Raw genomic sequence first — 12,787 nt, 5'->3', positions numbered from 1 at the left:
TACATTGATTTCAAGAGTGTGTATTGCAGAGTATATTTTGTAAGTGTTTTTTATTTTTTCTAAAGACTTTCTCTGAGATTTCTCAGTATCCAAATAATTTTTCTCAATCTGTAACCATCCATTACTTTTTACAGTATTCATTTAATGTTCTGGACAGACTGGGGCCAAAATCCTCGAATTGAAAAAGCTAGCATGGATGGCACAATGCGAACAGTTATCGTTAGTGATAAAATCTACTGGCCCAATGGACTTTCCATTGATTACCCAACTAAACTACTTTACTTTGCTGATGCCTATCTTGATTATATTGATTTTTGTGATTACAACGGAAACAACAGGCGACAGGTGGTAGCAAGTGACTTGGTAAGACAATAGTAATGAAAACACCTGTTTCCCATGGTTCTAAGTTTCTTTTATGTCCCCCATTATAGGTGGGAGCTAAAAGATTAAGAGAGTTGCCCAAGGTCATATAGCAGAGCAGGAAATTGAAGTTGGGGCTCCTACGTTCAGGCTAGTGACCTAAACATTGACCTATCCTTCCTCTCACCTGGCTCTGTTTAATAGCACGACATCTAAGAGTCCTACCCTTCTTAGCTACTAAACTAATGCAGTGGTTGTAGCTGAATATGTTATATAAAAGCTTGAAAAACATAAGGGATATTCTGTCCAACAGAGAAACGGCCGTGATATGCTCTGTGCTGCTAGTACTCACTGTTGAGAGGAGCACATGTGGAAACCATGTCCCCACCTATCGCTGTGGTGTGAGTTCCAGTGGGGCAGCAGCTAATATTTGCTACTGTATCTCAGGTCATCATTTGTTAGCTCCCATCTCCATCTTTTCATGGTGCACATTGTTGCTTGAAGCACAGCTTTGCCCACTGTAGTTCCTATCTACTGATTTGGTCACAAGCAGGATTCAGTCCTTTTATAGTATTGTACAGTGTTGTCAGCTAATATTATAAGAAACAGAAGTATGTGAGGATTAATGTATGGAATTCCTCTTGGTGCTAATAAGAATTACATGCACATATTTTTCCATATTAAAACAGGAATCTATCCCCCTATATCAACTAAATCTGGATCTGAACTATGTGACCTGAGCCTACTTCTCAGGTACTCTGGGCTCTATAAGATATATGGTGACCCATAGAATCATATTAATGAGTTCTTTTTGGCAGCACAACACACATAAGTCAGAAGCCAAGATTTCTGTACTGTGTAAGCAGCTATCACTTCAGAGAAACTTTCTAGCAGTAGGTCCCCTACTCTACGTGAGATTTCCATAATTAGAGTATATTTGGAGAATGTGATTATTTTTTTTCAGTACTTGTGATGATAATAATATAGTATATACTAACCATAATAAATAGCTGAAGTTAGAGTTATTTTAAAAGTTAACAGCCAAGTGTATGTATTACTTAGGCATATTAAATACAAGAAGATTGATTTGGAGTGAATATAACTGAAGTTATCTGTCCATTTTGTGATTTTTAATTTATTAAGTAGATGAAGGGGTGTGTGTGTGGGGGGGGGGGGAGGGGAACAAATCGGTCCACGTTCTTTTTTTAGTTATAGTCTTAGTAACAGTTGGTATAATTGTGGCTTGTGTAAACATGAGTTTGCTACTGCAGCATGAAGGATAGGGGCTACATCCTCAGCTATTATAAACAGGCATAACTTAAATTAATGAAGCTACTTAGATTTACAACAATTGAGGCTCTGACCCAACTTTTGTATGGCAGGACAAACCAGTTCTTGTTAAATTGGAACCATTGCAATACTCAGCTCACTTCTTTAACCCCAAACTAATTTCCCTCAGATTTCGATAAGTGACCCTCTATGACAGGCCAGGAAGTGATGGGAGGTTTTCAAAGGTACAAAGAGCACCCATTGACTTTTCTATTCATGCCTTTGAAAATTTACACCCACCCCATTATTTAATAGACCCCTCTATTCTACCTTTACAACATCCGATAGTTCTATTGTTCTTCCAGGCTAGACATCTTACAAGGACAGACAAGTGTTTATTTACCAAGTGCTTTTTTATTTAAAAACTTGTTTCTTTCAAAAAGCAATTAGTATCTATTATCAGGTGACAGAGGAGAGGGTAAATCATTTGTCTTCCTACTGAAGGATGTCTGTGGAGTGACAGCTGTTATGCTTTCCATTGTGCTTAACGCTGCTGTTATTTCAGTGCAAGCTCTAGATAGTAATACTAATGGAACTGAATTGGTAAATATTCTTGCCTTTTAGGTGTTACGGCATCCACATGCTCTGACTCTCTTTGAAGATTATGTGTACTGGAGTGATCGATACACTAATCGAGTAATTCGAGCAAATAAGTGGCATGGAGGGAACCAAACACTTGTGATTTATAACATTCACCAGCCTTTGGGGATTGTCGCAGTCCATCCTGTTAAACAACCTGGGGGTAAGTCAAACAAAGCAACCTTGGCAACACAAATTAGCAAAATCTGAAATATGCATATTCATAAATGCTAATAGAATCATTCATGCCAACCAAGGGCATGACTTAACATAAGATGACATCACTAATAGTCCATCTGTCCTGGTGATGAAACCAAGTAACCTTGGCAATACAAAATCAAAACAGGCAAAATGTATAGTAAGGCACTGATATCTGGAGTTGCTATATTATTTATTTTTATTTTATTTATAAGATAACTGACACCTTAGAATGCATTTTACATTGCAAAATATCTTTGGGAGGAATCAGTATGTGAATTACTTGTACACAATTATGTCATCTTTTTCGATAAGGTATCTCCCTAGCTACTTAAACACTTTCATTTTGACTTATAGGCCATGTCTATACTGTGCGAAAGATCAACACTGTGGCAGTTGATCTTCTGGGTCTTCTAGACCTGCTCATTCAAACTGAGAGGGCTCCCCCAATGGCACTGCTCCTCTAAAGGAGTAAGGGAAGCTGACAGGAACATTTGCTTCTATCGACCTCCCACTGTGCAGATGGTGCAAAAATGTGATTTAAATGAAGTTGACTCCAGCTATGCAATTAACATAACTGGGATTGTGTATCTTAAGTCGACCTTCCTCTTGAGTGTAGATCTGGCCATAGTGAAAAGGAAAGGAAAAAGAATGGTACTATTTCATTATGTACCCATATCTTGAATACTATATGCAGTTCTGGTAATACCATCTCAAAAAAGATATACTGTATTAAAATTGGAAAAAGTACAGATAAGGGCAGCAAAAACTATGGAACAATTTTCATACAAGGAGAGATTTAAAAGATTTGGACTGTTCATCTTAGAAAAGAGATGTCTAAGAGATGATATAATGGAGGTAATTAACTTTCTTTACACCGTTCATTATTTAACAGGGAATTGTTACTTATCCTTTCATGTAACATAAGAACCAGGGCTCTCCAAAAGAACTGTAAAAGCAATGAGTTTAGAACAAACATAAGGAAGTACGTCTTCATACAATGCAGTAACCTGTGGAACTCATTGCGCAAGGGATTTCATGAAGTCCAGAAGTATGATTGGGTTAAAAATTAAGTAAGGAGGCTATGTCCTTCAATGATTATGTGCCAAGATGGTCAGGAATGTAATCCCAAGGGCTACATGTGACTGGGTGACAGAGTATGGATCTCTTGATCAGAGCCCTATTCTTTTCATTACCCTGAAGCAGCTGGCACTGGCCACTGTCAAAAGATAGAAATACTGACCTTGATGAATTATTGTTCTGACCCAGTATGGACTCTTATGTTCTTAATCTACTGTATCTTCTCTATCTCGAGTTCTGGTTTTATGCTGCTGTTTTACTGCTGTTTTGTTAATTTCTTTTTAATTTTTATTAGGTTTTAAATTAGAAATGACAACATATTCTCTTTGAGTTTCTAGGCCTTTCCAATTAGCTATATTAGTTTGCTGCTAATTGTTACAAGGTACCTTCAAAGTACAATTTCACTATGTGAATGTCATTCTTCATGAGAACTCCTTTTTTATGGCAAACTTGTGAGATTAAACCAAGTGATCTAACTTGGAAATGCAGTAGATAGATCAGTGGTAATCAGAGAGACCATGTTTTCTAGATTTTCAAAGGGACCCATGGATTTAGGCAGCCAGCTCCCACTAAAATTGAATGGGATTTGAGCACTTAACTAGCTCTCTGAGGCTGTTTTGCAAGACCCAGTGATGAGAGCTACTTTAAATCCCCCTTAACTTGCCATGACAGATAAGATTAGTATGATCATGGACTGGGAATCCTGCACCCCTCACCATGCAGTGGCATCAGGCCTTGCAGATAGAATCCAGTGTTCTGCATCATACTAACAAAATGGAAAGGCTGGTACGACAACAGCACTGTTGTTTTAACAAACGGCATTGGAAGGTTATATAGTGTTACAGTGTCTGAGTTCATTTCTGCTTCAAGGAAACATATCTCCTGTATTTAAATAAATACAAATAAAGTAATGTAGTGGGCCCAGTCCAGCAGTTTTAACTTTTATGGTATCAGGACCTAAATGGGTATCAGCTCAGAATATAGGCATACAGAAATTCATTGTACTGTTACTCATTAGATTTACCAGTGCTTTTTATTTTATTTTTTTATTTTAGGTAACAATTTTTGTGCATCATCTGCCTGTAGCCACCTGTGCTTGCTCTCCTCATCAGGGCCACAATTTTATTCTTGTGCCTGCCCTTCAGGATGGACACTTTCTCCTGATAATATGAACTGCATGAAAGGTAGGACCATAATAGCCAAAGATCAAAACAAAACAAGAAAAGGAAAAAGCCTATTAGATCAATGTCCATTCCTCTGCCAGAGCAAGATATAGCACACAAAATGACAGATGACTATATATGGAAAATACATCTGTATCATTTTAGGCAGTTTGTATTGAATGCTCTCTTTCCTGGGGTGTGTCTATACTACACCATAGGTCGAAATAAAATAAACAATTTGAGCTATGCAAATTGCGTATCTTATTTTGATATTATTTCAAAATAGCTTATGTTGACATTTGGCGCTGTCTACACAGCATTTATTTCAAAATAAATAGCTGTTCCAAAAGGTCCCTTACTCCCTGTGGAATGAGGATAATAGGGATGTCAGAATAGCAAAATAATGGGTGTGCTAAAAAGATGCGGAATAGCTATATCAGGATACCTCTGGTATCCTGAAATAGCGTTACGCTGTAGATGTAGCCTTGAAGTTTGGGGGCAGAGCTCTGGGCTAGATTTTCACACAATCTCTAGGGGCAGATTTTTGAAAGAGCTCAGCTTCCATTTAGGCACCTTATAAAGGATCCAGACTTAAAAAAAAAATTGGGTGTTTTTGACAGAAATATTAGTGAAAAGAGTAAATTTCTAGTAAATATTAGAGACTGTTAACAGAGTGTTGAATTTTTAAATTTAATTGGTCAGACTAGAAACCTCATTCTAAGATGTGTAGTCATCCAATAAGAGAGCCAAAAGAATATCATGTTGCAGTGTATGTAATTAATAATGCCTAATTGCCAAGGCTGTCAAGAGATGAATTGAGAACAACCAGAACTGTTGCAGCATGAGTACCAAGTACAGGAGCTCTCGAGGCATAAACTAATATTACAAATACCCATGTGACTTGAGATCTCTTGCTCAACTTGAATTTCAGACATCAGATCATTTCACTGATCTGTCCTCGACCAATCTTTAGAGCAAGGGTTGTTTGCAGAAGTCATTCAGCAAATTAATTTTCTAAAAAGTCATGGAAATCATAAATTGCTCGGAGGTAATTCATGACCAGAAAAAGAGACTATATCAGTCAAAGAAAACTCTGGAGATGTGTAATGTGCTTTGGTTTGTTTCTTAAGGGGAAGCTCGAGAGCACATGAAATTTAGTCTAGAAATGCCTCTGGGCTAAACAAAGAGTAGGATTCTGTGACTAATTCAGTGGATACTCTGAGTTTTCAGAGGAAAATCAGTGTTTTGTTTCTGTTCTTGTTTTGTTGAAAAGATAATTAAGCAATGTATTATTCAAGGAGCCATATTGATTTCCTCTTATTATTAGATATAATAAACTAAAGAGTTTAAGTGTATAGTGTGTATCATGAAAGAAATAGATTAAACCTGGAATCAAGCAAGCATGAATATAGGAAATATTATGCATGTTTGCCAAGTGCAGGCTCATTTATGCCACTGTATAGAGCCAATGAATCAACAGTTTTGGAAGGTCTTGTCCTTTCTTCCTAAAACATAAATCGGTAATATATGAAACTTGGTAAATCCATTCTTGTACTATTGTGACATTTTTCTAAATTCCATAGCTGTCCAATACGTAAAATAGTGCAAGAAAAAAAGGATCAGTAGGAATTTCTGTTTGAGTGAAGAAATTGAGTGCAACTTCAGATGATTTAATCTGAGTAGGCTTCTTTATTTTGTTTAGTTGAAACTTCTATTATACATTGAAAAACAACATATAGAAAGCAACAGAATTTATGTATGCATTAGATTTACTACAGGTCAGATCTTATCAGCAAAGGGTATTATACAACATTGCTGATTCTTTTCATGGTGAAAGATTTTAATTATTGCTAATGATTACAAAAGAATAGGCATTTACCATTCTTCTTCAGAGACTTATTATGATTGTAATCCTTGCTGACATTGTTTAGTTTAGCTTGCCAGCACAAATTTTCAGCAGAAAGATTAAATCAAGTTACATACATTTTGGCTGCATAGTCTTCTTTTTAACAGAGTGATACAGGGGCACTCTGTACAGGTAATAGGCATATCTAATATTACTAACCTAAGGCTTATGGGAAAAAGGTAATTCTGTGTTTGCACATTTTCTTGCTTTACAATATGGCTTTGGTAATTTTGATCTCAAGATTAGATTTTTATAGCAAGACTGTTCTCTAAATCTTTTGTGACTTGAATCTTAGAGATGTTACCATTTTGCTTGGCGAGTCTAAAAAAATGAAATGAAATGTAAAATATTGTGCTAACAAAGTAAATTTAGTGTTTCAAACATTTAATTTAAACGAGTAAGACATTAATTTTTTATAAAAAACAACTTAATCATGTAAATGTATATTACAAGTAATGGCTCTATGAAGGCTAAATTTATGGTCCTGATTCAATTTCACTGATTTTATACTCATGTAACTCCATGAGCTTCTGTGGAGTTACTCCACAGCACAGAATCAGGCTCTGCATATTCACAGTTGTGAAATTAAAAAACAAAAACAAAAAAACCAACCAAAGTCCTTGCTTTTATTATTCCATGGATATGTAGTGAACTTATAGCTAGAGTATTAGGTATAATATTAATGTACATCTCAGACAATTCCCTTGTGACCCCCTTTTAGGGTTGGTCAGCACTTAACATCTGTGTTATGGACAATATGTAACTGTGCTTAATGAGGAGCTGCTTTGGGAGGGAATTGTGAATTTCAGGCTTTGTCTGCCCTGGGCTGTTTTTGCACAAGTGCAGCTTCATTCATGCAAAACCTTGATGCAAATGCACACAGCACCTCTACGCCAATGCAAAAAGTCCCCAGGTAACCACTCTATTCCTGGAAGTGATACAAGTTACATGGTGCAGCTTACTTTTCCACTAATACTGATTCAGCTGTGCCAGCTGATTCATTGCTCTCATTCCCCACAACTCTCTGCACATTCCCTGTCCATTTGCTCATGGCGATGGGTGAGGGCTCAGCTGCAGTCCTGCTGAACATGCTCTCTCCCATGTTCCCAGAAGGGTGGTCCTGGCCGAGCTTAGTTGTTGCTAATGCCCTTTTACTACCATTTGCGCATGCATTCGGACAAGCAACAATCTTACCTTTATTATTAATTCCATTAGTAGAATTGAATGTTGAATTGCATGATTGACTAAAACTTTTTACAAGTGTTCTTTCTTATGGCTTTATATTAATTCAGTGAAGCACTTAATTTTTGGCTTATCTTTAAACTACTGTTATAATTACTTCAATGGAACTTAAGCACATGCTTACAAGTTTTTCAGTAGTGCCTAGATGACTTAGGAGCATACCTTTTATTAAATTTCAATAGAACCTATGTGTCTAAATCACTTTGGGTATGTCTACACTTGCACCCTCTTTCGAGAGAGGGATGTAATGAAGAAATTCAAAATTGCAAATGAAGCTGGGATTTAAATATCCCACTCTTCATTTGCATAATTGCGTTATGGCGCTATTTCAAAATAGTGCTATTTCGAAGTAACAAATGCTGTTAAGATGTGGTTATTTTGAGAGAAAACCTTTCTCTCAAAATAACCCTTATTCCTCATACAATGAGGTTTACCAGTTATTTCGAGAGAAGGATTTTCTCTCGAAATAACCGTGTCTTAACAGCATCTGTTATTTCGAAATAGCGCCATAACGCAATTATGCAAATGAAGCATGGGATATTTAAATCCCAGCTTCATTTGCAATTTCAAATGTTTTTATTTGCATCCCTCTCTCAAAAGAGGGTGCAAGTGTTGATATACCCTTAGTATTAGGCGTATATTATAAAATCTCACAAACACTCACACTTGAATAACTTTACTCATACGATATTTCACTGACTTCAGAGGGAGCTGCTAAGTGCTCAGCGCTTTTGAAAATGAGGTCACTGATTTCAGGGCTCAGATATCATTTTAGGTTATAGCTATTAAGCATTTTTGAAAAGCTTCTTGTGTGTGCTCACAAATTCTGGCACAAAGTTAGCAAACACCATTCCATATCCTTAACTCCATTAAATGTATAGGATTATAGTTCTGATTTCTATTATGTCGTTTAACAGATGAACATCCCTTCCTTATTGCTGTAAGAGATAATATCATTTATGGGATTTCTCTTAACCCTGCGGAGAAGAGCAATGATGCCATGGTTCCAATAGCAGGAGTCCAGAATGGTGTTGATGTTGATTTTGACAGCTCAGAACAGATGATCTATTGGGTTGAAAATCCTGTAAGTTAATTCTTGTGTTTGAAATGTGCACTAAAGGGACAACACCCATTATAATGATACTCCTGTCTAACTTTTTAACATACTACTACTATTATAGATAATGCCTTCATTACAGTAACTCAAAGAAATTAAAGAAAATATTTCTTCATAGTTTTTTCTTTTTGTTTATTAGTCAATTTCATTGTTTCTTCTGTGTATTCAGTTAGGGCTTAATCCTGCAAACACAGGGACTACTAATTAGATAAAGTTTTTCATATGTGTGAATGTTTCAAGGGTTGGAGCCTTCACCTGTCAGTACAGGAAAAAAAAAGGAAGGGGGAGTAAAATGTGATTTCAAAAATGCAACAATTTGCAGTGAGCTTTGGGGAGGTATAATTCTCTGAAACTAGTTTTACCTGATTTTAAGTACTGACTACATTTGAAGTTGATGGTGCCCCTTTAATGACTGCTCCTGCTGAGCTAATAAAAGGACTTGTTCTCTAAGGTCAACAAAAAAATGTTTCCCAGCTTTTGCAGTGTGGAAGCTTATTTAAAAGTCTGTGGAAGCCACTGAAGTTGACTTAGTAAGGCGTCTGCTGATTCAGCAACATGCAAATTAGGCTGTGGAAACTCCCTTTTTAATTTTTGCTGTGCTAAGTCCAGGGGAGCATGGTGTCAACCAAGGAGTTCTCATGAGCTGTGCTATGCCGCAAGTTATTCATGTTAACATTTTTCCTTCCATTCATCTAGGGATTTGCTTAAACTTTCCTGTGCAGGTGAAAGTGCTGAAAATTTCTTTTATTCATGATTTTTTTGCCTTATTTTTTTGAAGATTTCTTAAAAACTAAAAAGGAGGAAGAAAACTAAAGAGAGCTAATAATGCAAGTTTTCCCTGCGAATATGTGTTCAATTTTATAATCAATTTGATTCAGCTATGTTTATGTCCCCATTTGTAATGAACTTTCAAGCAATCAAGTTTTACTAGCAAAAATAGTAAGAAAAAGTAACCTTTAAAGTTTCATAAGCAAGTATTCATGAAAACCCAAGCCTTGGTTCTGCAAAGGTTGTTTTGCTTGTTTAAACACATACATAAGCATTTGCAGGATCAGAACCTCATTCAGATGCTCCTGTTTTGTGGCAGAAGTGCATGTATTCTAATTCAGTCAGGGAACAGAAAAATATACCTGGTATTTAACTGCCCAATCTCAACTAAGCAACACAGCTGGAATTTTTAAGGTTTAATGAAGGCATAAAATAAAATAAAAATCAAGTAGATGTTAATCAAATAAATTCCAATAGGGCTTGATTCTGCCAGATGCTGAGCATCTTGATTCTAATGCAGCAAACATCTTAAACATTTAGAACATATCTGCACAGCAGGGCAAAGGTTGAATTAAGCGACACAAATTGAGTTACGTCAATTGCGTATCGTAAGTCGAAATAGCTTAATTCGGCTTTTGGTGCTGTCTACGCAACAGGAAGTAAAAAGAAGAAAACTTTTCCTTCAACTTCCCTTTTGCTTCGTGAAATGAGGATTACAGGAGTCGGAGCGAAAAGTCCTCCAGCTCGCCATTATTTCAAAATAATGGCTTCAATGTAGATACGAATAATAATGCTCCTGTATAGACATAGCCTTACTTAAATGTAAGCATCTGAGTAATCACTTTGATTTTAATGGAACTACTCATGTGCTTAAATTTATACACATGGAGAATCCTTCGGCACCTTGCAAAATCAAGCCCATAATAATGGTAAGAAGGTAGTTCTTGCCTTGCAGATATTCTAGGAGGAAAAAAATAGCTAGTTTATTTCAATAAATAATTCATTTTAAATAATTTATTCAGCACTAAGGAAAATAGCAGCTATTTCATAGATCCATATATTCCAAAGACAGAAGTGGCCATTATGATAATCTAATCTGCTGCAATACTGGCCGCAGAACTTCCCTTAAGTAATTCCTAGAACAGAGCTTTTAGAAAAACACCAAGTTTTGATGTTACAATTGTCAGTATGGAGACTGACCGTGACCCTTGATAAATTGTTTCCATGGAAAATTGCTCTCATCATTATGAACTTGCACCTTATTTCTAGTCTGAATTTCTCTAATTTCCACATCCAGCCACTGGATTTTTTCTACTACTTTGGAAAGCCCATTATTAAGTATTTGTTCTTCATTCAGAGACTGTGAACAAGTTACCTCTTTACCTTCTTTTTAAGCTAAAAGAGCTTAATCATTCTAAAGTTACATCATGCATCAAAGTTACAAATTCTCTGTAGTTCACAAAGATCTCGGGTAAACATAATGTTGGTAATTTCACAAAGCTTTACGATCACACACTCTGATCTTATAGAGATGTAGCCGTGTTAGTCTAGTCTAGCTGAAACATAAAACAGGACTATGTAGCACTTTAAAGACTAACAAGATGGTTTATTAGGTGATGAGCTTTCGTGAGACAGACTTTGATCCCTCAGATCAAAGGGGTGCCAGAGGCAGACTCTAGCCAGGAGACTTACCAGCCAGCAGCCCAGCACTTTCCTGAAGCTGCCTCCCTGTCTGTCCTGTCCCTGCACAGGCTGCAGCCATGTGCTTTGTGAATAACAACAAGCCTGGAGGGCAGGGGCCATGGTGCTTCTTGACCTCCTGTTATTGAAACAGGCAGCTCCCATTGGCTGGTTTTTGTAGAAGCAGCTCCTAAAACTTTCTTCCTTCCCCACCAGGCTCACAAATTTTAAAGTGAAACTGCCCAGCAGCCGCGTTTCTGAGCGGAGTGTGGGTGGGGTGAGGCAAGCGGGGAACCTGCCTGGGGCTCCCTGCTGCATCTAGGGCTGGATCTGGTGGCTTGGTGGGCCAAATCCGGCCCACACAGATATAAATGGTTGTAGCTGAAATGAAGTAAATGGATCTGTCACAGTGAAGGGTCCAGCTCCCAGTACAGCCGGTCCCCGACTTATAAATGGTCAATTTATGACCATTCATACTTACAACCAAATCTCCCATTAAGCGGTCGTAAAGGTGGTCCCCGAGTTATGAATGTGATCCGCGCTTACGAACAGTGTAGTTGCATGTAAATGAATGGGGTCCAACTTATGAACACTTCGAGTTATGGCCAAGTGTTTGGTCCATAACTCGTTCATAAGTCAGGGACCGGCTGTATGTAAAGTTAAGCATGTACATAAATTCTTGCTGGATTTATGTACATAAATTCATGTTGTGCCCCAGCTTCTGCTTGTTCATCTATACACAACACTTCCCCCTTAATTACAGGTGTTGAATAAAATAATTAAAAGTAACAAAAACAAAGAGATCCCTTCCAATCCACACACACTCAGCATATCACCAAGGCAGGTGCTACACTGTCTCAACATCCTCTGCTTATAAGCCTTTGGTACTTCTTTGCATGACTTATTCTTTGTTTGTTTATCTTCCATTTCATAGACTGTAAACACTTCATAACAGATACTTGTCTTATTACATGTCTGTGAGGTGTGCGGGTAACTTTAGGTGGATCAGTAAATAAATAAATAATAAGCACTTACCAAGCTCTTGAACACTACTGTTTTGTTTTTTAAGCTTTTTGTTAAGGTGAAGTTACAATAAAATGTTACCATGTAGCACTGCATTACTTTTCACTAGTCAGCCTCAGATTAATAATCAGAGAACTTGGCTAAAGGTTTTGACTTCCTGGTTGGTAAGCCTTCCTTCTCTGAATATGCTAAAAAGGGTGATTGAATTTTTAAATACCTGTCCTTTTTTTGTCTCTCCTCTTCTATACATACTTGATGTGAAAGCTTTTCCATTGCTAAGACAGTCCATATTTCACTATATCATAATTCCATAAGAGAAGACACATTTTTTCCAAGAATGTG

The 12,787-nt window shown here is 37.0% G+C and overlaps 1 protein-coding gene across 3 annotated transcripts in view; it reads left to right on the top strand.

The window, feature by feature from the left end:
- LRP2 (LDL receptor related protein 2) overlaps positions 1 to 12,787 on the top strand; it is a 220,123-nt gene that overhangs the window by 102,859 nt on the left and 104,477 nt on the right. For all 3 annotated transcript variants that reach the window (XM_075933562.1, XM_075933563.1, XM_075933560.1), the window contains exons 29-32: positions 135 to 363; positions 2,254 to 2,431; positions 4,602 to 4,730; positions 8,775 to 8,941. In XM_075933562.1, the coding sequence (XP_075789677.1) occupies positions 135 to 363; positions 2,254 to 2,431; positions 4,602 to 4,730; positions 8,775 to 8,941 (703 nt within the window). The remainder of the gene's footprint in view (positions 1 to 134; positions 364 to 2,253; positions 2,432 to 4,601; positions 4,731 to 8,774; positions 8,942 to 12,787) is intronic.

The sequence above is a fragment of the Pelodiscus sinensis genome, chromosome 7 (assembly GCF_049634645.1).
Source record: "Pelodiscus sinensis isolate JC-2024 chromosome 7, ASM4963464v1, whole genome shotgun sequence".
NCBI lineage: Eukaryota > Metazoa > Chordata > Testudines > Trionychidae > Pelodiscus > Pelodiscus sinensis.
This window is presented reverse-complemented; position numbering and strand designations above follow the sequence as displayed.